The 24,987-nt window shown below is 34.5% G+C and overlaps 1 protein-coding gene across 1 annotated transcript; it reads left to right on the forward strand.

Moving 5' to 3' along the window:
• The first annotated feature begins 10,311 nt into the window (after positions 1–10,311).
• Positions 10,312–24,852, forward strand: LOC138325519 (general transcription factor IIF subunit 1-like). Its single transcript, XM_069271241.1, has 13 exons — positions 10,312–10,383; positions 12,528–12,577; positions 13,020–13,095; positions 13,417–13,631; positions 14,160–14,330; positions 15,082–15,214; positions 15,593–15,674; positions 16,746–16,887; positions 21,698–21,882; positions 22,215–22,303; positions 22,780–22,846; positions 23,318–23,405; positions 23,852–24,852. Exons 1-13 carry the CDS (start codon positions 10,360–10,362, stop codon positions 24,057–24,059), a joined length of 1,530 nt encoding a protein of 509 aa, XP_069127342.1. The 5' UTR covers positions 10,312–10,359; the 3' UTR covers positions 24,060–24,852.
• Positions 24,853–24,987: the final 135 nt, after the last annotated feature.

Consider the following 24,987-nt stretch of genomic DNA (forward strand, 5'->3'; position numbering starts at 1 on the left):
ATCTCTCACGTATTTTTGAAGTAAAAATGATAATGTAACTAAATCAATTCATTCATTGAAATAGCGGAATAAAAATGTGAATATCATGTTATCAGGTCCTTGACTCTGTTTGGTTGTGAAAACTTGTCAAATTTAAATAAAAAAACAATGACATGAAGCAATGGTGCGTATTATAGAATACACTTCCTCCTCCGAAATCCACCGAAAAAAAACCCCAAAACAATGTTAAAAGAAACCATTGGTGCATATATAATACATTTCCTTCAAAATCTTTCTAAAACAAAAACGATGGCATAAAACAATGAGGGGTATTGTAGAATATTCTGTAAATGATGGAATAAAAATGAATAAATAAATTAACTGTCTTTGGTCTTCTGACAGTTCATGTTGAGTGTTGTAATGACGTTATGTCCTCCGAATTCACAGAAACCAAAAACAACAACAGAAAATATCAACTATTAATTAATGGAAATTGTTAAATAAAAAGTGAATAAATAAACAATGTTTTGAATATGTGTAGATCTAGAGTCATCTTTAAATCTTAAACCATAACAATATCATGAAACAGTGGTTTGTATTATAGAATATACTTTATTCTCCGAAATCCACCGAAAAAAAATCGATGATAAAAAGCAGTGAATTGTAGTGTAGAATACACAATCTACTCAGAAAACAATAAATTTGGTGGGTAACATAATAGAATGCTGTTTAGAACAATGGAATAAACAAAGAAATATTTGTAACATCAAACATTATACATCTGACAGTTGAGTATTGCAAAAGACATGTTCACCTTCGAAATCTTTCAAAATCGACGAAAAAACATATAGAGGAGTAATCACTTAATAACATTTAATAAAACAGTGAATAAACAAATTTTTAACTCTTTTCAGATAAGTTACATAAGTAAATAAATTAACGGTGTGTATTTTAAAACACATACTTTCCTCCGAAATTCATCGGAAAACAAAACTGACGAAATAAATATATTGTGGGTTGATTGAAATCCACTTTCCTCCGTTATTCACAAATAAATAAATAAATAAATAAATAAATAAATAAATAATTAAAAATGCAATGCTGTGTGTTATGGAACACACTCTCTCCTCCGAAATCCTTCGGAAAACAAAACAAGTGCCATGAATACATTGTGTGAGGTCTGGAATTCACATTCCTCCGATATCAAAATAAAAAAAAAAGTGTGAATAACTCATTAGGCAATGGTGTGTGTTATGGTACGCACTGTCTCCTCCGAAATTTATCGGAAAAGAAAACAGATGAAACGAAGACATTGTGTGTCGTCTGAATTAAACTTTTCTTCCAAAATCTTCCGAAACAAAACCGGTGACTTAAATAAATGAATAATAGTTTTTTTTTTATTTCTTATATAGGAATTTGAAAAAGGTTGATTTAACACCAGAAACCTTCGTGTCAAGGACACTCTATCTTTCCTCTATTCTATCGGAAAAAAAAGACTTAAGAAACCAAAAATAAACTAACAATTTCCATTTCTTGGAATCTTTCATATTTAGACGTGTCTGTAAATTTAAAACCAACACAATGACATAAAACTAATTTGTGTTGTAAAAATGAATTGTTTCTCGTTAAATCTATCGAAAAACAAAGGTATAAAACAGTGGTGCGTGTTATAGAATACATTTCCTCCTCCTCTGATCTCCATCGGAAACCAAACCGATGATAGAAAACAATGGATGGTATTGTAGAATACTTAATCTCTTCCAAAAGACAAAGCAAAGAAATGTGGTGAGTATCATAGAATACTCTTTAAAAAATGATATAAAAATATAACATCAGAAACTAGAAATCAGTGTGCATAGACTTCTTGTTGATCAAAAACAGGATTTCTCTGATTCCTTCAAAAACAAAAACGACAAAAAAATGTATCAATTGAGATACTATTATAGTATATACATAAATATATAAAATTGAATAGAACCAGAATGTATATGAGGTGTCATTAATAGCATACGTGGTGATCTCCATAAGCAAGTAGTCTCTTCTTTCTGTAGAAATTAATTCCCGAAAGTAATGACACATTTAGAAGCCAAATACAGCTACAAGCACATACTCCTCAATAGAGAGTAATTATTTGTTAACAAGCATTTACACATGTTCCCATTCAAGTTTAGAATCACCATGTCCGTGTAGGCCTTGTAAAACTACTCCGTTGATTGCACATTCTTATTTTCTTTTTGTGAAATAAGAAGGAACCAAACAAAACTTCATGTAAATAAATAAAATGAAAACGATTTAGAAAAAAAAATGATTCAAAACGTCAATATATCTTTTCTTCTCTTTGTTCGCGAGGTCAAATACCATTACAAACAAAATATTGCTCCATTGAGCGCAATTGTATGTGTAAGCAAGAAAGTGCTTACACATGTCCACATCGAACACAATTATGAATACCATGTAGGGTGTTTTGTTGTAAAAATACTCCATTGATTGAAACGCATATTATTCCTTTCTTCGTGGGAATTAAAAAAAAAAGAAAAAAACAAACAAACAAAACTTCATCTGTACACATAAAATGAAAACGATTTAAAATGAAAATTATAAAAACAATCCGCAAATGTCTCTGTGTTTCTTCTATAGCGAGGATAGAATCGCTCATTTATCTCTGAAGAAAAAAGTAATAGTGTAACTAAATCAATTAATTAATTAAAATAGCTGAATAAAACGTGAATATCAGGTTAGCAGATCCTTGACTCTGTTTGGATGTGATTTTTTTTCAAAATTATATCCAATAACAATGACATAAAGCAATGGTGGGTATTATAGAACACACTTCCTCCTCCGAAATCCACCGAAAAAAATACAATAATAAAAAAGAAACCATTGTTTCATATATAATACATTTCCTTCAAAATCTTTCTAAAAAACGACGGCATAAAACAATGGAGGGTATAGTATTAAATGAATAAATAAATTAACTGTCTTTGGTCTTCTGACAGTTCATGTTGAGTGTTGTAATGACGTTATGTCCTCCAAATTCACAGAAACCAAAAACAACAACAGAAAATATCAACTATTAATTAATGGAAATTGTTAAATAAAAAGTGAATAAAGAAACCATACTTTAAATATGTGTAGATCTAGAGTCATCTTTAAATCTAAAACCATAACAATAACATGAAATAGTGGTTTGAATTATAGAATATAGTTTATTCTCCGAAATCCACCGCAAAAAAAATCGATGAATTGAACAATGAAGTGAATTGTATTGTAGAATACACAATCAACTCAGAAAACAATGAATTTGGTGGGTAACATAATAGAATGCTGTTTAGAACAATGGAATAAACAAAGAAATATTTGTAACATCAAACATTAGACATCTGACGAATAAAAATATTTGAATATTTTCAGATAAGACACATCTTTAAATAAAAACAAATGGTGTGTGTTATGGAACGCACTCACTTCTCCGAAATCCATCGGAAAACAAAACTTACGAAATAAAAATATTGTGGGATGATTGAAATCCACTTTCCTCCGTAATCCACAAATAAATAAAAAATAAATAAATAAAGGATTATAAATGCAATGGTGTGTGTTATGGAACACACTTACTTCCCCAAAATCCATCGGAAGACAAAACTGACGAAATAAATATATTGTGGAATGATTGAAATCCACTTTCCTCCGTTATTCACAAATAAATAAATAAATAAATAAAAACAAATAAATAAATAAATAAGAAAATAAACAAATAAATGTAAATGCAATGGTGTGTGTTATGGAACAGACTATCTCCTCCTAAATCCATCGGAAAACACAACAGATGAAATAAATACGTGTGAGGTTTGAAACACATTTTCCTCCATAATCCACAAATCCTCACACACACTCTCACACACACAGAAAACAAAAACAAAACAAAAATAAATAAATATGTAAAAAAAAAAGTAATTGTGTGTTTTGGAACACTCTCTCCTCCGAAATCCATCGGAAAGCAAAGCTAAGAAATAAAAACATTGTGTGAAGATTGAAAACACTTTCCTCCGTTATCTATCGAAAAAGGAAGATAAAAGACAATGTTGTGTATCTTCCGAATAAATAAAGCGACTACATAAAGCAATAATGGGTATTATAGAATACTCTAATCTTTTCTTTCTTTTAATTTTTAAAAGGCTTTAACATCAGATTCGTCGGATTAAGAATGCTGTATATTTTTCTTTTATTTCATCGAAAAAAAACCCAAAACAAACTAACTATAAATTAACTTGTAGGTTTTAACTGTTGAATACAAAAATGAATAAATGAATCGTGCTTTGTATATGTTTAGTTCGAGACGAATCATCAACTCTAAAACTAAAGCAATAACATAAAAATACGTGTACATGTATATTTTTCTTCATGATTGATAGGAAAATAAAAAGATGAAAAAAAGAACTAAATAATTCATTAAAACCGTTGAATAAGAGTGAATCTATGCAGTTTTAAACATATCTGTAAATTTAAAACAAATCCAATTACGTAAAACTGTGGAAACTGTGATAAAATACAATCACCCATTCAAAATAATTGAATTTAATGCCGTCCAAAAAATCAGATATTAAATGATGTAGCTAATATTTATATGACTGTTTAATGGAAAATGGTTGTGTGTAGTTTGTTGAATTAAAGACTAACTGTGTGTACATACAATGTGATTTAAATAAAGGACAAAATTGTATTTACAAAACTGTTGAACAAAGGATAAACAAGTATACACAGTATACAGTGTTATTGAATAAAATGCAAAACTGTGTAATTATTTTGGTTGTTGATTTTTGTTTTATTCTATATGATCGAAAATCAACGAGATTATGGCCAAAAAATATATCTGTTTAGGGTTACATTGGCAAAATAACATAGGGTCGGTAGGTCGGGATTTTTGTGTGTGTGTCTTTCACTCGAGAGTATGGCTGGAACCGGAGTCTGAGATCGAAATCCTGACTTTTAATTTTTTTCGTAGAAAACAAATAGGGTCGGGGTAAAAAATTAGGGTCGGTCGGGTAACCATAAACAGACATATTTTTTGGCCTAATTTGTAATGTATAAAGTGTCTAGATCGACACGCTAGAATACAAGATATAGCATTTTTCTTCATCATCCTCGACACTCCATCACTGTCGTTATATCCACCTCTGCTAGATATGTCATAGCAAAACTGAAGGCAGCTCAGGAGAAAAAAAAACCTCCAATCACTAAATGACAAGTCTGCAGACTTCCATTGAAGGTTACAGTGACAGTTTTACCCGACTTCAAAGCAGCACAGTCAACCACAGTGTGCCGTTATTCAATTATTTTGGTGTACGAACATGTTCACTGTATATCAAAGGACCATTCTACCTGTCTCATCGCACTTTGCTATGACATTATCCAGGGGTGGATATGAAAACAGCAATAGTAACCCCTAGAGTATTGAGGATAATTCTTCATTACACATAGAATATTTAGATAGCCCATCATCCAAACAAAAGTTTTTATATTATAAGCATAAGTGTGGTATCTTTGGCTGAATGTTTCAGTGAAATAGCACTATCAAAAGGGAAATAGTTCCACTATTACAAAGACTCACAAATATATACCGCAGCCTCCAAAAACATATGTACATGAACACGCCCAACCTCGATAATCCATGGATCAATACCACTGTCGTTATTTGATCATTCCCTTGAATATTTCACATCAAACCTGGAGGCAGTTTAGAGAGGAAACAAAAGCCTGACCAATCACCGACCCGTAAAAACTTCGTTTGATGGTTACAGAGAGAGCAACGCCCAATTTCACAGCCAAAAAGTCCACCACAGTGTACCGTCATCCACTTCTTTTGATACATACACCAAATGACCAGACTATCTTCTTATCTGTGATCGCATACAGAGCCTTCAGTTTTGCTATGAAATACTCCAGGGATGAATATGAGTGACAACTAGTGATTCACATCAGGAACATCGAGGATGACATGCAATACAGCATGTATAGTGTACTGTGGGGACCATCCTTAAATTACCTTGTTAGCTGTTAATAGCGGCAGTTAACCTCAGTTAACAAACTAAAGAATAATATTTCGTCCAATCAAAACAGAGAACTTCAAATTGTATATGTAATTCGTTTTAAAATTTCATGTTTTAGACATTTTTCATCACAGTCCAAATGCATGACCTGCTAATATCATTATCGAAGCCCCCTAGCTACGTGGCCGAATATCGCGTAGTGCGAAGGTCTATATACTTATTATAGCCATGACCCTAACATATTGTATATGAGTATATAGATTCCATTACATTTTTGTGCCAAACTGTTAGTAAAACTGGGGGCAGTTCAGGAGACATCGGTAATTTGGTCCTTTGATGTACATACAAAGCAGGGGCGTAGGAAGCGGGGGGGCCCCCCCCCCCCCCCCCCCCCCCCCGTTCCCCAGGACGGGGGGGCAAACATGTCTTTTTGCCCCCCCATTTTCGCCGACTGAAATTTTCTAAAAAAGCTTATTTGAAAGAAAAAAGGGTCCTCCTGCACATTTTTCGTACTTCATTCTAGAAAATTTTCCGCTGCGCGGCGCATTTCCTAAAAGGTTCAAGCACATAATGTCAAACCTTAAATTGTAAAAATTCAATACACACAAACTAGACTAAAAATGTCCATCAAGGGATTCTATGTACTATTTAAAAAATGTCTCTTAAAAGATCAATTTGTTTATATGTCTTAGCGAGACAATTAATTCATTTTTTTTCTGTTACACAACAATGTACCGATGGTGTGAAGCCGGTATATTCAGATCGAGTAGGGTTCCATAATGTTATGACGACACAATTATCATTTCTAAATGCAGGTAGCTTTAAATCGAAAAATTACCATGTTAAGAACGCTTTATAATCATTAAACTTTATCGTAAAACTCATCTCAGCCATTCTAAATCGTAATTTTTTTCCAGGGGAAGACCCCCCGGACCCCCTTAACACCGAATTCTCGCGCCTTTGGGCGCTTGCAAATTCATCAAAATGCATCGTAAAACTCATCTAAGCCATTCTAAATTGTAATTTTTTTCCCGGGGGAGACCCCCGGACCCCCCAAACACCAAATTTCTCGTGCTTTCGGGCGATCGCAAAATCATCAAAATACATAAAACTCATCCCGGGGGTCACCCTCAGACCCCTAATAAAACACCAAAATCTTGCGCCTTCGACGCTCACACGCTAATTTGGCCAATTTGCGTATTCGTTAATTTCCTTTTAGCGACCCCACTGTCTATAAATGTGTACAAGGATTAAATTTAGTGATATATGAAAAATGTACATAAAGCATATATTATATGGTTGGGAGTTGAATTAATCTCCTCCTGTAGGTGTGGCGGGGGGGGGGGGGGGGGGGGGGGGGTGTTACAAAATATTGAGGACCTTTGCCCCCCCATGACGTTTCATCTTCCTACGCCACTGCAAAGAATCGAATAATGGTACATGACACGTAGGTGACTGTGTGGCTTTGAAGTTGGACGTCGCTCTCTCTGTCTGTAATCTTCAGAGGTAGTATCATCCTCGATATTCCAGGGGTTCCAATCACTTACGATCTCTACACTCCTGGACTATTTAAAAGTAAAACTGGAGGCAACAGAACAGGTAATTTAGTCCTTTGAAGTACATCAAAAGAGCCGCACTACAGTTGTTGACTGTGTGGCTGTTTGGCGTCGCTCTCTGTCTGTAGTCTTCAACGGAAATTTCTGCTGGCCTGTGATTCGTTCAGATTATTACCTCTGAGCTGCCTCCAGGTTTACTATAAGATAGATCGGAACCCCTGGAGTATCGAGGATGAGGAAGTATCTGTAGGACTGTGATTATTCAGTTTTATTTTTCTGAACTGCCTCCAGTTTTACTATGAAATAGTCAAGGGATGGATATCACATCAACCCCTAGTAACTCCTGCAGCATCGAGGGTACAAAAATATTCTCCGAGTGATTCTAAGCGTAAGGCACAGTCAGCCGAGACGCCATGAAACCTGATGCCAGAGATGATGCCTGAGATTATCGCCCATTTTTTAATACATAGCACAATGCCATGTTGTCCGCCTTTTATAGAAAAAAATATCTACATCGTAAGGGAAATTGAACGGTAACCGCCTTATATCCCTACGGCCCGTTAGTCCGAAGGCCCGTTAGTCCGAAGGCCCATTAGTCGTAAGGCCCAATAGTCCGAATGCCCTATAGTTCGAAAACCGATAATATAACTGGAGTTTATATGCAAACAGTTCTCGAAATGAAACAAACGTTTATTACAGTTTCCGATGCAAAAGATTTGTTGTAAATTTGCTAAGGTTTACTTACATGTATATGACTTTACAAATGTAATAAACAACGAAATGATGCGAATTTTATAAAAGAACATGATCTTGAAATTCGTGAACGTATCTGATATTAAAGAGTATATGTGCACTGGATATGTACAATGCAATCCTGTTTAACATCTCCCCCCCCCCCAAAAAAAAAAAAATCATTTTGCGGACCATTTCCGTCATTAAGAGTAGAATAAACAGGTTAAAGAAAGGGGAAGGAAATGTCGTTAAATACATTTACATATTGTACAATATAATGATGTTTGCAGGCATAATAAAGGTCATTTTTCGGTAAGATTTTATTTTCTACATCATTTATTCATGGAGCAACGTTAATCCTAATGCAATCAAATTACAATGTACATAAGGCTTACAATCAGACATCTTCAAGCTTGTATGTCTGTAAGATAATTCATAGAACGTATGCTTGTAAGATATCTTATTAAATGTAACATATGAACTTTTTTATTATTAATATTTTTCTTTTGATGTAATTTTGACCTTGAAATGCTCCATGAAGAAATATAACTTGCCGCTCATAGAAATTGTCAGATCAGCAGTGCTGAAAAATGTTTTCGTGAAAATACAACTGTACGTTATTACTATATAAAATGCAATATTTACTAATTTTCGGACTAACGGGCCTTCGGACTATTAGGCCGTAGGGTGGTGACACCCTTATATCCCTACGGCCCAATTGTCCGAAGGCCCGTTAGTCCGAAGGCCCAATAGTCCGAAGGCCCGTTAGTCCGAAAATTAGTAAATATTACAAGTTATTGAGTTGTTATAATTAACGTATTCTGACGAAAACATTTTTCGGCACTGCTGATCTGACAATTTCTATGGACAGCAAGTTGTCATTTCTTCATGGAGCAATGCCAGGTCAAAATTACATCAAAATAAAAAATAAAAATAAAAAAAAAAATAATAAAAATAACATCTTACATTTTATAGGATATCTCACAAGCATACATTCTGTGGATTATCTTACAAACATGCAAGCTTTAAAATGTCCGATTGTTAGCCTTTTGTACACTATATTGCATTAGAATTAACATTGTTCCATGGATAAATGATGTATATAATCAAATCCTACCGAAAAATGACTTTTATTATACCAGTAAACTTCGTTATATTGTACAATATATATGGTGAAGGGTATATGTATTCAACGACTTATTTTTGCTTCCCCATTCTTTGAATTGTTTATTCTACCCATAATGATGGAAATGGTCCGCATAATGACATTTTTGGGTGAAATATTAAACAGGATTGCATTGTACATATAAAAATAATACTCTTTAATATCAGATACGTTTGTGTATTTCAAGATTATGCTCTTTTTGAAAATACGCTACATTTCGTTGTTTCATATCATTTTCCGTATCAATTCTATAATCACATATATGTAAGTATACCTTAGCAAGTTTACAACAAATCTTTTGCATCGAAAACTGTAATAAACCTTTGTTTCATTTCAAGTACTGTTCGCATATAAATCCCATTTATATTATCTGTTTTCGATTTAATTAAGATTATGTTCATTATTTACTTATTCTGATAAACAAATTGTGCAGCCTTAAATGTTTTATTATTGGGGCGAGATTTTCTTAAATTTATGGACGAGTTGACTTCTCTGTTAAAAGCTGTCTTTTGCAAGATACTTTGAAAAAACAATAACATAAAAAATACTAATAAAATTTGCAATAGACAAAAATTTATTGTATATATGTAGTGACAGTACTCTAGAAAGTATACTGAGTGAAATTAGCAGATATCAAGCGGGGAATTACAGGTTCGGAAAACATTTTTTGCTCGTGAGACGCCATCTTGGAGTATCACTTTCGTATTTAGATATTTTTCACAGTTTTATTGGATATTTGGGTTTAATTGGCATTGTCTTCATTCTTGATAGTACAAATTTATATTTTAAAATTTGTCCGATTAATATTATGAAATAACTGTGAAAAAAACCATTAATGTGTACGAAAATACAGTCGGAGTCAGCCTAAAAAAAGAAAAACATGGCATCTGCAAGTGCACCGCAGGTATGCTCTTATAAGCTTATGTGTGTTTATTTCTCCAATATTTGTAATGTAGACATTTGTTCTTCCATTCTTAATTGTATTCAACAGCTATTGAGATTTTAACCGAAACGACATCACGTCTTAGCTACTCAGATTTGCACATTGAAATAAAGAGAATCCGAAAACCGAGATTTTCAATTTTGATTTTTTTTTTCATATGAAGATTCTACTCCAACAATGTTAGAGGTATAGCACGACGAGACGCTTTTGATCATTATGTCGTGCACATCAGAATTTTCTCAATATCGAGATCTAATATTATTGCATTAATGAAGATTCGTGCAGATCTGAAAATACTAAAGATGTCAGTGATATCATTTCTTAACCAAACAATTGGGTTTGTATTGAATGATAATGTAAATAGATTTAAATATAATTACAGAGTCGATAAAGACTGCAATATTCAGCAATTCAGTTGTTACAATTGTTCTATATTCATTTTATTGACAACGTCTTTATTATAGTGCTAAAAAGAGGAAATCGTCACTACTTACAGGGGTCTGTCCAGTCGTATGTTGCGATGGGCCTATTGATGGCCAGGTTAGACATGTAGCATGGCAACTTTTGGCAAGACACTTAAGAAATATGTTGACAGTATCAGCAAAATAACACCTGATTAGAAATCAGCTTACCAAGAAAATACAACAGATGCAGCGGGATACTTTTAAACCACCAAACTTCATTTAATGTACAGCCAAAAATAGACACAATACAAAGATGAATTGGAAATGAGAAACAATGGAACACTGACATCAATTGAATGGGGGAATTGCAATACAATCTAATTAAAATTAAACTTGTAATTCCGCTCCACTACAATGCTCTGACATTGCGCTCAAATACAAGGTCTAACACCTTCCCGTTCGAGGTCACCTCAGCATCACCGCTGTGGTTAGCCAATCAGCATCTCTCTAAGAAGTATAAGCTAATAGTATGTCCCGAGATGTTCAGATTTTAAGCCATATGGGTCAACTTGAGGTAACTGCTGTGACCCTGAAGTAAGATTGAAGGGAATTCAATATCATCTTTACAGGGGTTTCATTATCTTTTAGGAAAGGAGGTATAACTGCAATCTCAGGGGGTACTTTCTGTAATATATTATCTGTATAGCTCAATTGACAAAAAGTACTGGGTACCGCCTGACATTGAATCCCCTGAATTCTTTATAACAGTCTGTGATGCTAATTTTTTTTCACTGCTAGTCATTTGGACTAGTAAACCTTAAATGTTACTAGTCCGACTATTTAATCACTTGTTCAAATTAAAGATACAGCCATTTTGCTTTAGCACTTCAAATTCACTCGATCATTATCAGTTTTCAATTTTTTACCCAAATTGCAGTCTGGATGTTTCCGTGAACACAAATGCTCACAAAATGATGCATCCGGACTGAAATAATTGCATATTAAATAATAATGTGTTGAAATATGTAATTGACCACCGCTCTTGTAAATGTAGCATTTAACGATATTAATCAAATATAATGGAGAGCCACTAGTCCAATCGGACTTTAGTTCATTTCAACTGGCACTAATCCGGCTGTAAAATTACTAGTCATGGGCATCGGACTAGTGCTTAAAATTGCATAAATAGTTGTTATAAATGTACTTAATGTAATATATAAGCCTGTTAATACCAGGATATATACCTCCTGGCCAGACCATCACACTCTGTTTATGTGTCTACAAAATTGAGACACTAGTGATCATAAGGCAATCCATGAGTACTAGTGTGAACCTGGGTCCTCCAAATACTAATTACGCTGTTAAGTCAGATTGTCAGCTACCTGGTCACCAATGATCAACCCAGTCCATATACTGCTAAAAAAAGGACCGACCACTGTAAGTACATGTAAGTGGTGATGATGTTTTACTCTCCCCCCCCCCTCCTTTTAGGCCTTCACAGCACTTTATTTTTATTTTTACCCACCGTTTAAATAACTTACATAAAACCCTAACAGTTGCTAACAGTTCTAGACCTAGATCTATCATAAAAGTAATTTTTGATATCTGCATGATAGTGATTTAGCACAAAGAAAAATGTTTTGTTTTATTTGTCATTTCTGCTTTCATGGTGACATTGTGTCTTTTTGATTTTTATTTCAGCCTAGCGGCTCCACAGGTAGCACACAAGAGTATGTGGTACGAGTTCCAAAGTAAGTTCAAATTTATTGACTTTAAATACACTGGATGACATTAATGCAATGTCAATTATAGATGCTCCTTAGACGTTTCAGCGCTTTTCACATTACATTCTGTATTTAAACAATATGTGCTTCTAATATGCCAGAGAAATAATGAATTGATTTGTTGGGTATTTTTTTTCTTCATTAATCCAGGAATAAAAACAAGAGTCATGAATTTTATCAGTTTTCAACTCTTGCTATTTTGAGAGAAAAGCATTACTGAAATATGTATACCAGGTACATAAGTAAATACATTGTATATATTTGTAGCTTAATAAGATATCTAGAGCTTAAATTGAGGGATGATTAGAATAAAAAATAAATTATGAGAATGATAGTGATTCTCTGATATATCTTATTTTAAAAGTTAAACTTTCAAAGGATTGTAAATTTTCATTCTTTTAATTTGCAGAGATCGACAAAAGAAGTACAGAATGATGAAATTTTCATCAGGGGCTAACATTGACTTCGCCAAACTTTCACAGGAGGTGATTAATAAGATGTGTAGACCATTCACTCGAAAGCAAATCTATTGATTTTGACATATTTTATTATTATAACAATATATTTGCTGAAAGTAAATGTTTTCCTCATTTTTTCCCAACTGCAAATGAGCAGACACCCTAAGCCTTTAAGGTTATGGACATCATATAGAGAGTAGATAGCAAATTATTAACTGTGTATGTATTTTCATGTACAGATACTGAAAGTGGAAAACATTGAAGTTCCATAGCGTACTGGTTGAAACCTTTTGAAATTAGCTATTGATCTATACAATGACAGATATAATTAAGATATTTATTTTTCAGTCAACACCAGTAAGAATGGAAAGAGAAAACAACTTGAAGGAATACAAGACAGCTCACGGTATTGATATGATGCCTAAGTTTGGAGCAGGAAGTGAGTTCGGCCGTGAACAGAAGGAGACTGCTAGACGTAAGAAATATGGCATAATGATGAAGAAATATGATCCAGGGAATCAGCCATGGTTAATGAAAGTGGGGAAAGCAAAGGAGGCAAAAAAGTAGGTGTATTAAAAGTGTAATTGATGTGTTCATCTCTATTATCTCAGAGATTACATTTTATTTATATATCTGTTTTGTATAACTTGCTTCGTTCAATAGATAGTTGTGTAGAAAATTCCAAAAAAATCTGCATTGAATGGGACTAAGTCAGGTACCATGTGATACCTGATAATGTTTGTACGGGAGTATTGTAACTATTGGTGATTGAATGATGTTAAAAAGATGATATCCTACACTTTTCATTTCAGCAGGAAGAGTACAAAGATTTAGGTTCCATCTCCATTCGAGATACTAGTCCAGCATAAACGTAATCGGGTATCACATAGTACATGAATTAGTTCCATTAATTTCACAATAGTCCTGGGCCCGTTATAACAGATTGTCTTTAAATTATGCGAAAAGGAAAAAAATGGCTTTGTTTTGACCAAAAATATGACAAAGAAAAGTCAGATTGGTTATCAGAACTAAATTAAATGATGAGTGAAACAATCTAACACAAATGCCATTTTGAATGTTTGTGTTTCTAGATACAAAGGAGTGAGAGAAGGAACGATAGCAGAAAACACCTCCTACTATATATTTACACAGTGTCCTGATGGGGCCTTCGAAGCCTTCCCTATAGAAGAGTGGTACAACTTCTCACCTATGGTCCAGTACAAATACCTCAACTCTGAGGAGGCTGAAGAGGAGTTCAACAGGTACAGGTTTTGTCTCAGAACTAATTTAATTAACTTTAATTAATTTTGAAATTTGATCTGTAACTTGATTGAATATTTAAGACATCTTCATGGATCCGTTTATTTGCTTGGTTGTGTTCTTGCTAAATTTTTATCAATAGCGAGGGTCATTTAAGAATGTGCGAGGGTGGAGGAAAGCTGTAGTACTCCAAGAAAAACAACAGATTTACAGTCTGTATCTTGCATTTGTTTTGAACTAGCAAATATGTGGGGGGGGGGGGGGCTCTTGATGGCAACCATGACGTCCCTTCCTTAGCCAATGACAACTATGACCCTTTATATAAGATTGATATAAAAAAATAAACACATTTGATGTTGGAGTCCTTCCTTCATGGAAGTTATCTGCCCTTTGCTGTTGATCATGCTGGTATCCAGGTATGAAGTTTTTAGCAAGAGTAACATAATTGCCATTATGTTTGTGTAGGAATAAATGATTTTTGAATGCAGTTGATCCATGTTTTATCCTATAATTCAATGTTTAATCTTGGAATTGGCATTCTTGTTTCGGTCCTGGACAGTCAAATTTGGCAAACTTGAAAATACTGATTCACAGTTTAACCATAAAAAATTCTACTTTACCCTGGAAATGATTGAATGCATCATACAATGTCTTAGCTGCCTAAATTGTTACAACTTTTAGTCTTTTATTGTATGTAGTGGCTTATCATGTGTAATTACTGACACTTATATTGCTTCTTAACTTTTGTTTTAGGAGAGACAAGACTTTAAATTATTTTTCTATAATGGTACGGAAAAGAATCAAAAACGAAGAAGATGGAGATGTCAAGTTAGAAGAAGGAGAGAAAACAAAGGAGAAGTCAAAGAAATCAAGGAAGAATGAATTTGTAAATATCATTAAATAATACTTACAGCAACTTCAAAACTCTCTATTTGAGTCATGCATGTAATTCATAATTCAGACATTGGGCTTCATCTGTAGTGGTGTATGTTCTTGTTGATAATGTTTATTTTGTAATTTCATTTGAAGCAGATTGTTCTTATCTCAATTTCAACCGAAAATGCATAAGTACAAACAGGTTTTCACTTTTACTAGGAAGTTTTAATTTTTGCTACTAATTAAAGTAGTGAATTTTGTGGAGATTGCAGTATTAAAAGCACAATATTGGAAAATTATATGTTTCGCGCAGAAATATTTCCACTGGGAAATGATGATTTACAATGTGGAACCGAAAGACATTTGAACTATTTTTAACTTTTTACAGCAATTAACTGATTTTGATGATGATGATGACGAAGATGATGATTTTGATGATGATGACGATGATGAAAAGAAACGTGATGACGGTAAGTTAAAATTTATGATAAAGGAATATTTTACAATCATAATAATTATGAATTATATATTAAGCATGTTAGAGATCAGTGATATATTTGAATTATGTATTTTTCCATGTTAGAATTAATTAATATATTTGAATTAGATATTTAGTATGTTAGAATTCATTAAGAGAAAGGGGTTGCGGTGGCAGAATGGTTAAGATGTCTCGACATATTACCACAAGCCATCCACCTCTGGGTCTCCAGTTTGAATCCCATGTTGGGCAGTTACCAAGTACTGACCGCTGGTTGGTGGTTTTTCTCATGGTACTCCGGCTTTCCTCCACCAACAAACCTGACACATCCTTACATGAACCTAACTGTTAATAGGACGTTAAGCAAATATAACCAATAAACATTAAGAGAAACTGATATGGATATCTGTCTATTGCCTTCTACCAGGTTAATATGCCAATCATAAAGGAGAAGGTACGTTAAGACTCGAATATGGCCTCAAAATTAATTCTCCAGTGAAGAACAACATATTTTGCCATATAACAGCTGAATACATTTGCTAACACATAACATCTCGAAAATATCCCGCATGTGCCAATTATGTTCACTATGACGTCATCAACATGCAGTTTCCCGCCATTTTTCACAAAAATCCTTGAAAAATCATACTTTTTGAGTGGTTTTCTCTAAAAATGAATGTGGCCGCCTTCGTGGAGCAGAAAGAGATTTTCACACGTTGTGTATCGTGTATTTACGCATATCGATGCAAAATGTAAAGTTGCTCCAAGGTGGCGGCCAAATCCATTTCAAGCCTTTTCTGACCTAAAGATGATGAATTTTAAGCAAAATTTGGCGAGAAGAGGAAAATCATCAATTTGATGACGTCATAGGTGGGACACTTCGTGTACATGGTTATAAAAAGTTATGTTTTGATGAATGGCAAGTATGAGAGTATTTATTGATATGAAATTGATGGGGATCAGAGTAAATTTTTTTCGGCCTGAAAAATTAAGGCCAAATACTGGTCCTATCATATCTACTACTTTGATATAATATGTGCCAATATTCTATTTTTATCCTTAGATGAAAAACCTAAAAAGAAAGCAAAGAAAGGAGGCAAACCAAAGAAGACGGCTAAACACAACTCAGATGATGAGGCTGTAGAGGAGAGTGATGAGGGAGATTTTGATGACAGAGAGCTGGATTACATTACAGACTCCGACAGGTAATATATTTTACAGATTCTGCTCCACTGAATATGTTCATGCCCTCACCATAAAATGGACGGCATATACATTGCTTTGTTTTGTACCGTCACCTCCTGTTGTGTCTTGTTCCAAATTCATATGGAAGCGAAGGCATTTATGTCTTTCAGACCTATTTTCACTCACTCAGTCAATATTGGATAACTATTTGGCTTTGTAACTAATCAGAATATCAGATTTTGACTTTTTAGCCCACCATCATCAGATGGTGGGCTATTCAAATCGCCCTGCATCCGTGGTCCGTCGTCCGCCGTCCGTCGTCCGTCCGTAAACAATGCTTGTTATCACTATTTCTTAAAAACTGCTGCAGGGATTTTGTTCAAACTTCACATGGAGGGTCCCCTTGGTCCATATTTGTGCCATACAGATTTTAAGGCTGATCGGAAAAAACAAGATGGCCGCCAGGCAGCCATCTTTGATTTTGGCAGTTGAAGTTTGTTATCGATATTTCTTGAGAACTACTGAAGGGATTTTGTTCAAACTTCACATGGAGGGTACCCTTGGTCCCTAGTTGTGCCATTTAGATTTTGAGGCTGATCGGAAAAACAAGATGGCCGCCAGGCAGCCATCTTTGATTTTGGCAGTTGAAGATTTTTATCGATATTTCTTGAGAACTACTGAAGGGATTTTGTTCAAACTTCACATGGAGGGTACCCTTGGTCCCTAGTTGTGCATTTAGATTTTGAGGCTGATCGGAAAAACAAGATGGCCGCCAGGCAGCCATCTTTGATTTTGGCAGTTGAAGTTTGTTATCAATATTTCTTGAGAACTACTGAAGGAATTTTGTTCAAACTTCACATGGAGGTTACCCTTGGTCCCTTTTTGTGCCATACAGATTTTGAGGCTGATCGGAAAAACAAGATGGCCGCCAGGCGGCCATCTTGGATTTTGATAGTTATGGTTTGATATCCCTATTTCTCAAAAAGTGCTGAAGGTATCGTTCTCAAATTTAATATGTAGGTTCCCCTAGGGCCCTTGTTGTGCATATTGCATTTTTGGACAAATCGGTGAACAAGATCGCCGCCAGGCCGCCATCTTGGATTTTGATAGTTAAAGTTTGTTATGGCTATTTCTCAGAAAGTACTGAAGGGATCTGTCTCAAAATTCATATGTAGGTTCCCCTAGGGCCCTAGTTGTGCATATTGTGATTTGGGACCGATCGGTCAACAAGATTGCTGCCAGGCAGCCATCTTGGATTTTTATATTCAAAAGTTTGTTATCGCTATTTCTCAGAAAGTATTGAATGGATCTTTCTCAAATTTCACATGTAGGTTCCCCTAGGGCCCTAGTTGTGCATATTGTGATTTGGGACCGATTGATCAACAAGATGGCAGCCAAGGAGTCATCTTGGATTTTGATAGTTGAAGTTTGTTAACACTATTTCTCAAAAGGTACTGAAGCGATCTGTCTCAAATTTTATATGTAGTATGTTTAAAAAGTAGAGAAAAGATCCGTCTTTCCTTTGTCAGATATAGATCATTCTTTGGTGGGCGCCAAGATCCCTCTGGGATCTCTTGTTAACTAAAGAGAATATCAGGTTGTTTGATTTGCCATATGTAAATTTTAGAATGTATTCTTCTGAGGTTTCAGTCCCGCTGAAGTCTTGCTTCAACATAGATCAAAGAAGTTATGAGATTTTCAAATACAATTTATCAATATCTGTATCAAGTTGTCAGTTGCAATTTTGTCAAAATTCTATTTTCAGTAGATTTTTTTAGAGATTTTAAGAAATGGCCTATTTGGCGGCCATTTTGAATTTTTTTCGCTTTGAGTAGAGCTACAGTTTTACCAGTTTTTACTGAAATTGGTTTTACTTAAATCATCACTGCGCCAGTATTTATAGCTGTATCAAGCTAATTTTTGCTGTAAATCTTTACTTGGTTCGTGGTAATCAAAATATTGAGCATTAATGTGTGAAATGATACACTTTTGTCACATTATTATTACATTAAATGGTAATTTGAGCACTTTTTTTAGGTCATCTGACCTTTTTAGGTCATCTGACCGAAGGTCAGGATGACCTATTGTCATCGTGTTTCGTCCGTCGTCGTGCGCTGTGCGCCGTGCGCCGTGCGTCGTGCGTAAGACTATTTATACAAAAGCCTACTCCTCCTTAACCCTTCAGCGGATTACATCCATATTTGGTGTGAAACATCATTGGGGAAGGACAATCATATTTTATATAAATGAGCCTGGTCCGACCCCTTGGGGCTGAGGGGTGGGGCCCCAAAAGGGCAAATTTTCTTAATTTTAGCTTTAAAATCCTACTCCTCCTTCATCCTTGAATGGATTTCATCCATATTTGGTGTGAAACATCATTGGGGATGGACAATCATATTTTATATAAATGAGCCTTGTCCGACCCCTAGGGGCTGAGGGGTGGGGCCCCAAAAGAGCAAATTTTCTTAATTTAAGCTTTAAAATCCTACTCCTCTTTCATCCTTGGATGGATTTCATCCATATTTGGTGTGAAACATCATTGGGGAAGGACATTCATATTTTATATAAATGAGTCTGGTCCGACCCCTAGGGGCTGAGGGATGGGGCCCAAAAAAGGGCAAATTTTCTTAATTTAAGCTTTAAAATCCTACTCCTCCTTCATCCTTGAATGGATTTCATCTATATTTGGTGTAAAACATCGTTGGGGAAGGACAATCATATTTTATATAAATGAGCCTGGTCCGACCCCTAGGGGCAGAGGGGCGGGGCTCCAAAAGGGGAAATTTTCTTAATTTAAGCTTTAAAATCCTACTCCTCCTTCATCCTTGAATGGATTTCATCCATATTTGGTGTGAAATATCAGTGGGGAAGGACAATCATATTTTATATAAATGAAATAGATCCGACCACTATGGGCAGAGGGGCGGGGCTCCAAAAGGTCAAATTTTCTTAATTTAAGCTAGATCCTACTCCTCCTTCATCCTTGGATGGATTTCATCCATATTTGGTGTGAAACATCATTGGGGAAGGACAATCATATTTTATATAAATGAGCCTGGTCCGACCCCTAGGGGCAGAGGGACGGGGCCTAAAAAGGGGAAATTTTCTTAATTTAAGCTTTAAAATCCTACTAGTCCTTCATCCTTGGATGGATTTCATCCATATTTGGTGTGAAACATCATTGGGGAAGGACAATCGTATTTTATATATATGAGTCTGGTCCGACCCCTAGGGGCTGAGGTGTGGGGCCCCAAAAGGGCAAATTTTCTTAAATTTAGCTGGCCCACTTCCTGTTTTCAGATTTCGGTCTCCAATCTCAAGGAAAATTGGTCTATAGGGGTTTTAATTGATTCTGAAGGGGAACTTTAGGTGAGGACAATCATATTTTATAAAGGACCGAGCTAAGACCCATGGGGATAGTATGGCGGATGTCCAAAATGGAAGCTTTGCTGAAATTTGGCTTTAGAATCCGTAAATGGGTTACAACCATATATGGATGAAGGGCTACCAAGTTTGTTCAACGAATGACATTTACCTATTTCAGAAACTTACATATTCAACTAAGGAGTTCCTTGTATTGTTTATATTAATCGTTAAACAATACTTTATACTGTGACTTTGTTGTTTTGTGCAATGAGTCAGATGACCGTTAAGGCCCATGGGCCTCTTGTTTTACTCTAAAATACTGAAAAATAACAAATATTCAATTGGGGCAAAAAAGTAAGCACATGAACCCCACATTGTTTTGCCTGATTTAGAAATAACAACACTTTCCCTGTTGATATGCAAAATATTAACAAAAGTTTAATATCAGAACTTTTTTCTGTATTGGGTTACATTTGGCAAAAAATGGCTGAAAATGGTGCATTTTGAAGCTCAAAATTAAGGGGTAGGGGTAGCATATGTTGTTATTCTGAGCAAAAATATTAGTCTTATTAATCAAAACTGGTATATTTTTAAAGAAGACTACTGTATAATAAATTCTTCAAACATCCATGCATATCAAACACCTCATTAGGAAATTATGGCTTTAAAATCTTGTGTATATGGTTAAAACGGCAAAATTCCCATAAAAGCCAATATTTTGTCACTTTGGTATCTTTGAGTGACAATAGCTCAAAAACGAGCACACGGACATATGTTTTTTCTTCCATTTTCTTTTATGGTATGAACTTCTATTTCCAAAAATCTATATGAGAAAAAAAGTTTAATACAAGGAAATTTTGACTTCTCAGGGAGTATATCCTTGAAGAGGCTATACTGTTGACAAATGGTATTAATCAAAATCATGAGCAGACGAATTAATATTTTTCTTCAGTTACAAAAGGTACTTACTTTATACCATTACCGGACCCACCCTTGAAAAGTTAGAGCTTCTTGATTTATTTAAAAAAAAAAAGAATTAAAAAAATAGCTTATTGCGTACTGAAAAAGTCCATGGCATTATGCTCTATTCCGAATTTGCATATTACAGAGTTATCTGCACTTGCAGGTAGGTATTGATTGTGACGTCATGTGTTTGGGAGCGTAACGTCATACGTTTTAGAGAAAATGATGTGAATTGCGCTCACGATTTAATGACGTAACAATCGATACCTACCCGCAAGGGAGCTTACTCGGTAATATGCAAAGACAGAATATGGAAGTAAGTACTAATTGTGTGTCAACCAAATTAGAAACAAGTTTAAGATAATTTTAATTGTTTTTTTGTATTATGTAAAATTACATTTACTGGAGTAAACACCAATTAATGTTAAAATTATGAGCATCTTTAAATGTATCATTATTGGCATCACTCTGTAATATATATTGCCACATTTCGTTCTGCAGTAGTCTGTCGGAGACCGGGGATCGTGAGAAAGGAGATCTCTATCAGGAAAAGGGAGTGGATGAGGAAAGAGGTTTAAAGAAACTCTTAGACTCTGATGAGAGCAGTGAGGATGAAGAGGAGAAGAAGAAACAAGAAGAGAAAGAAAAAGAAGAAGCAGAAAAGAGTGAAAAGAAAAAGAAAGAAGGTGCATGTATATAAATAGAAATAACTAATCTATTGCTATTTCATTATGCTCATTTATCAAATAAACTTATTGACTATTTCCCAAAAATTTCAGATTTTGATTAACTCATCTGCCCCTGATCATTGTAATGAACTGTTCCACCCTTTGAGTTAGATAAGTACAAATGTGTCTTCAGACATGATTGAATTTAAAACCCTGTATATGTTTAATTTCATTCCATTCATTTAATATTTAAGATTAAATAAATTCCTACATTTGAAAGAAAAAGAAAATTCTGTTAATGATAACCTTGTCTGAAGGTGTGTTATAAACTAACTGTCTTTGGTTCTAAGGATCAGACAGTGACAGTAGCAGTTCTAGCTCCGACAGTGACTCTGATATTGACAAGGATGAAAAGATAGCATCTGCTATATTTATGCAGGTATGAAATGTACAGAGCAAATGACAGTACATCTACATTTGTTTGATGTTTGTAAATAATCATGTTTAATAGTAGAAGATATAATAATTGGTGAAAACTTGTTTTCGAGTATAATTTCCAGTACTGTAAGCCAACTTCCTCTTGTAACTGTTAAATTTCGTGATTTTCATATCAAAACAATTTTGTGAGGATTTACTAATATATATATTCAAGGAGATATATTACAATTACATTATATGTTGAAGGAGATATTAATTTTTGGTGATAAACTTTTGTGAATTTGCTTTGTTCGCGGAATTCATGAAAGTAATTCACTTGTGCAAGAAATATGGTTTACAGTAAATGGCATTTGTTTGTAATTTTGAAATTCTTATTAAACAAAATATACAGAATTGTTGTATAAATTGGCACGGTTTTAAAGGTTTATTAATTGGAAAGTGATAGAAACATCACAGCCTATCCTTCTTGATTTACAGAAAAAAGAGAAGCGAGTTTCCCCTGTCCCTCGTGCTGGTACACCTGTAGACAGTGAAGACAAAGCTTGTAAGTAGATCTATGTCTCTGATCACACGGTCCTAATTATAGTGGTTCTCGCTATAGAAACTGTTCACAATTTGTATGATACCAATACAAACAATATCACCATAGCATACAGGGATATTCCATGGTTGCTAGGGAAAAGGTAAATGTCTTGCACAGAATGGGTGTGAGACAGCTCAAACACACTAAACAATTACGTGACGTCATCAATACATGCAGCATAACTGTGGTGTGCTTTGTTGATGAAATAAGCAATTTTGATGAATAACAATGATTCTGTGATGATGGCACGATGAAAAATCTAGAAAGCATATGAAATTTCATAATAGAATCAAACATGGATCTGTCAAGTGGACTGGGATATCTCAACCCTCGTGAAAGATTTTGGGTGTCATCCCTTGGCAAGCCTAGAGAAAGCTGTTATAAATATCAGGATTTGTTTTTTTCTTTGATCTCCTATTCACTATGTTTTAGCTCTAAAGAGAAAGCTGGAGTCGGATACACAGGCTTCAAAGAAGATGAGAACAGACAGTCCAAGTTTAGGGGCCCAAGGTTCATCAAGGTAAGTGAACTGTAGACTGATTCCAAACTACTTCTACTCTGAGTTTAGGGGTTCAAAGTTCATCAGTACAAGTGAACTGCAGACTAACAAGACGCATATAGTCAATAACAGTTTAAAGTTCATTGAGATGAATTTTAGACTCAAAAGGTACTTGAAGTCTTAGTTTTTGTGTACAAGGTTGATCAAAATAGGTAAACTGCAGTTTAGGGGCCCCAAGATTCATCAAGGTAATTGAAATGGAAGACTAACAGGATACTTTTGACCACAGTGTAGGCTCATAGTTGATCAGTTATAACACCACATAAACTCTTTAACTGAAAATTAATCCCATATCATCTTGTGTTAAAGTTCAACTTCAGTAGTTGTATAAATCTGCAAAATGACATCCTTTGAAGATGGATTTGAAATGAATCTATTGTTATTGAAGGATTGTTGTGTTGTTTCAGTGGTGGTATCACAGAGGAATCCATTAGGAGGTACCTGATGAGGAAACCCATGACAACAAAAGAACTATTACACAAGTTTAAGTCCAAACGTGTGAACATGACAAACGAAGCCATGATGAGTGCCATAGCTACCCTCCTTAAAAAGATCAGTCCGAAGAAGGAGATGGTGAAAAATGTAATGTACTTATCGCTGAAGAAAGATGGATGATCTTACTGGAAGTGTAGCTAAATAGGAATCTTATAAAATCAAGTCGGTGACCTGAGGTTGCTTACGGCTTGTGCATCTGGTCGAGATTTGATCTCACCACATTGTATTCTAGCTCTGGTCATCTAAAATTACATCGCAGTGTGTTTCAATTTATTGCACACCTGCTATTAAAGTAATAATAAGATGCTGGAAGAAATGTACTGTACCATGTGTTCAGTAGTCCACTGAGGAAAGATATGATATAGTGTAGGGAAGTATAATTTCAGCACTGTGTAATGTGCACATTCCAATAAAGAAGAATCAAAATTGAAAGAGATTGTGCAAAAATTGTGAAATCATTAACCTTAATTTTGTTTTAAGATTAAGAAAATGGCATAGTGCTATAGTTATGTTATTTTTATCATTTGTTAATCATGATAAATTTGCAAGTTGAAACTATTTATGAAATTTGTTTTGATTCAACAAAAAGTTGAAAATCTTTGTGAAGAATTTATACTTCAATAATTCCCAGACTAAATTTTGTATTTGTTCCGAATTTTCAAAGGTTTATTGTTCAAGATTTTGTGTATTCATTTGACTTTAGATGTTTGGGAAAATTATAACAGTGCCAAATTATGATGAAAAGTGGTATCAATTATGTCAAAAGACCATATACCATGGTTCTTGTTTTATCAGTGCTTGTTTAACTTAATCAAAAGTCTAAAAGTCATCATTGTGCTGGTATTGAGCAATACAAATCACAAAGCTGGTCTTGTGGCATTAGTGGAAATAAAAGAGATCCATTTACCTTTTATTAAGCTTGTCTGGTGTTGTATGTTGGAGGCATTTTTTTTTTAATAATTTCCTGTATTGTTGTAATATACAAGTGTATTCTTACTTGTTACCAAACCGACAGAAAACAATTGAAATGTAAACTATATATGTACTG

Source organism: Argopecten irradians, chromosome 6 (assembly GCF_041381155.1).
Source record: "Argopecten irradians isolate NY chromosome 6, Ai_NY, whole genome shotgun sequence".
Lineage (NCBI taxonomy): Eukaryota > Metazoa > Mollusca > Bivalvia > Pectinida > Pectinidae > Argopecten > Argopecten irradians.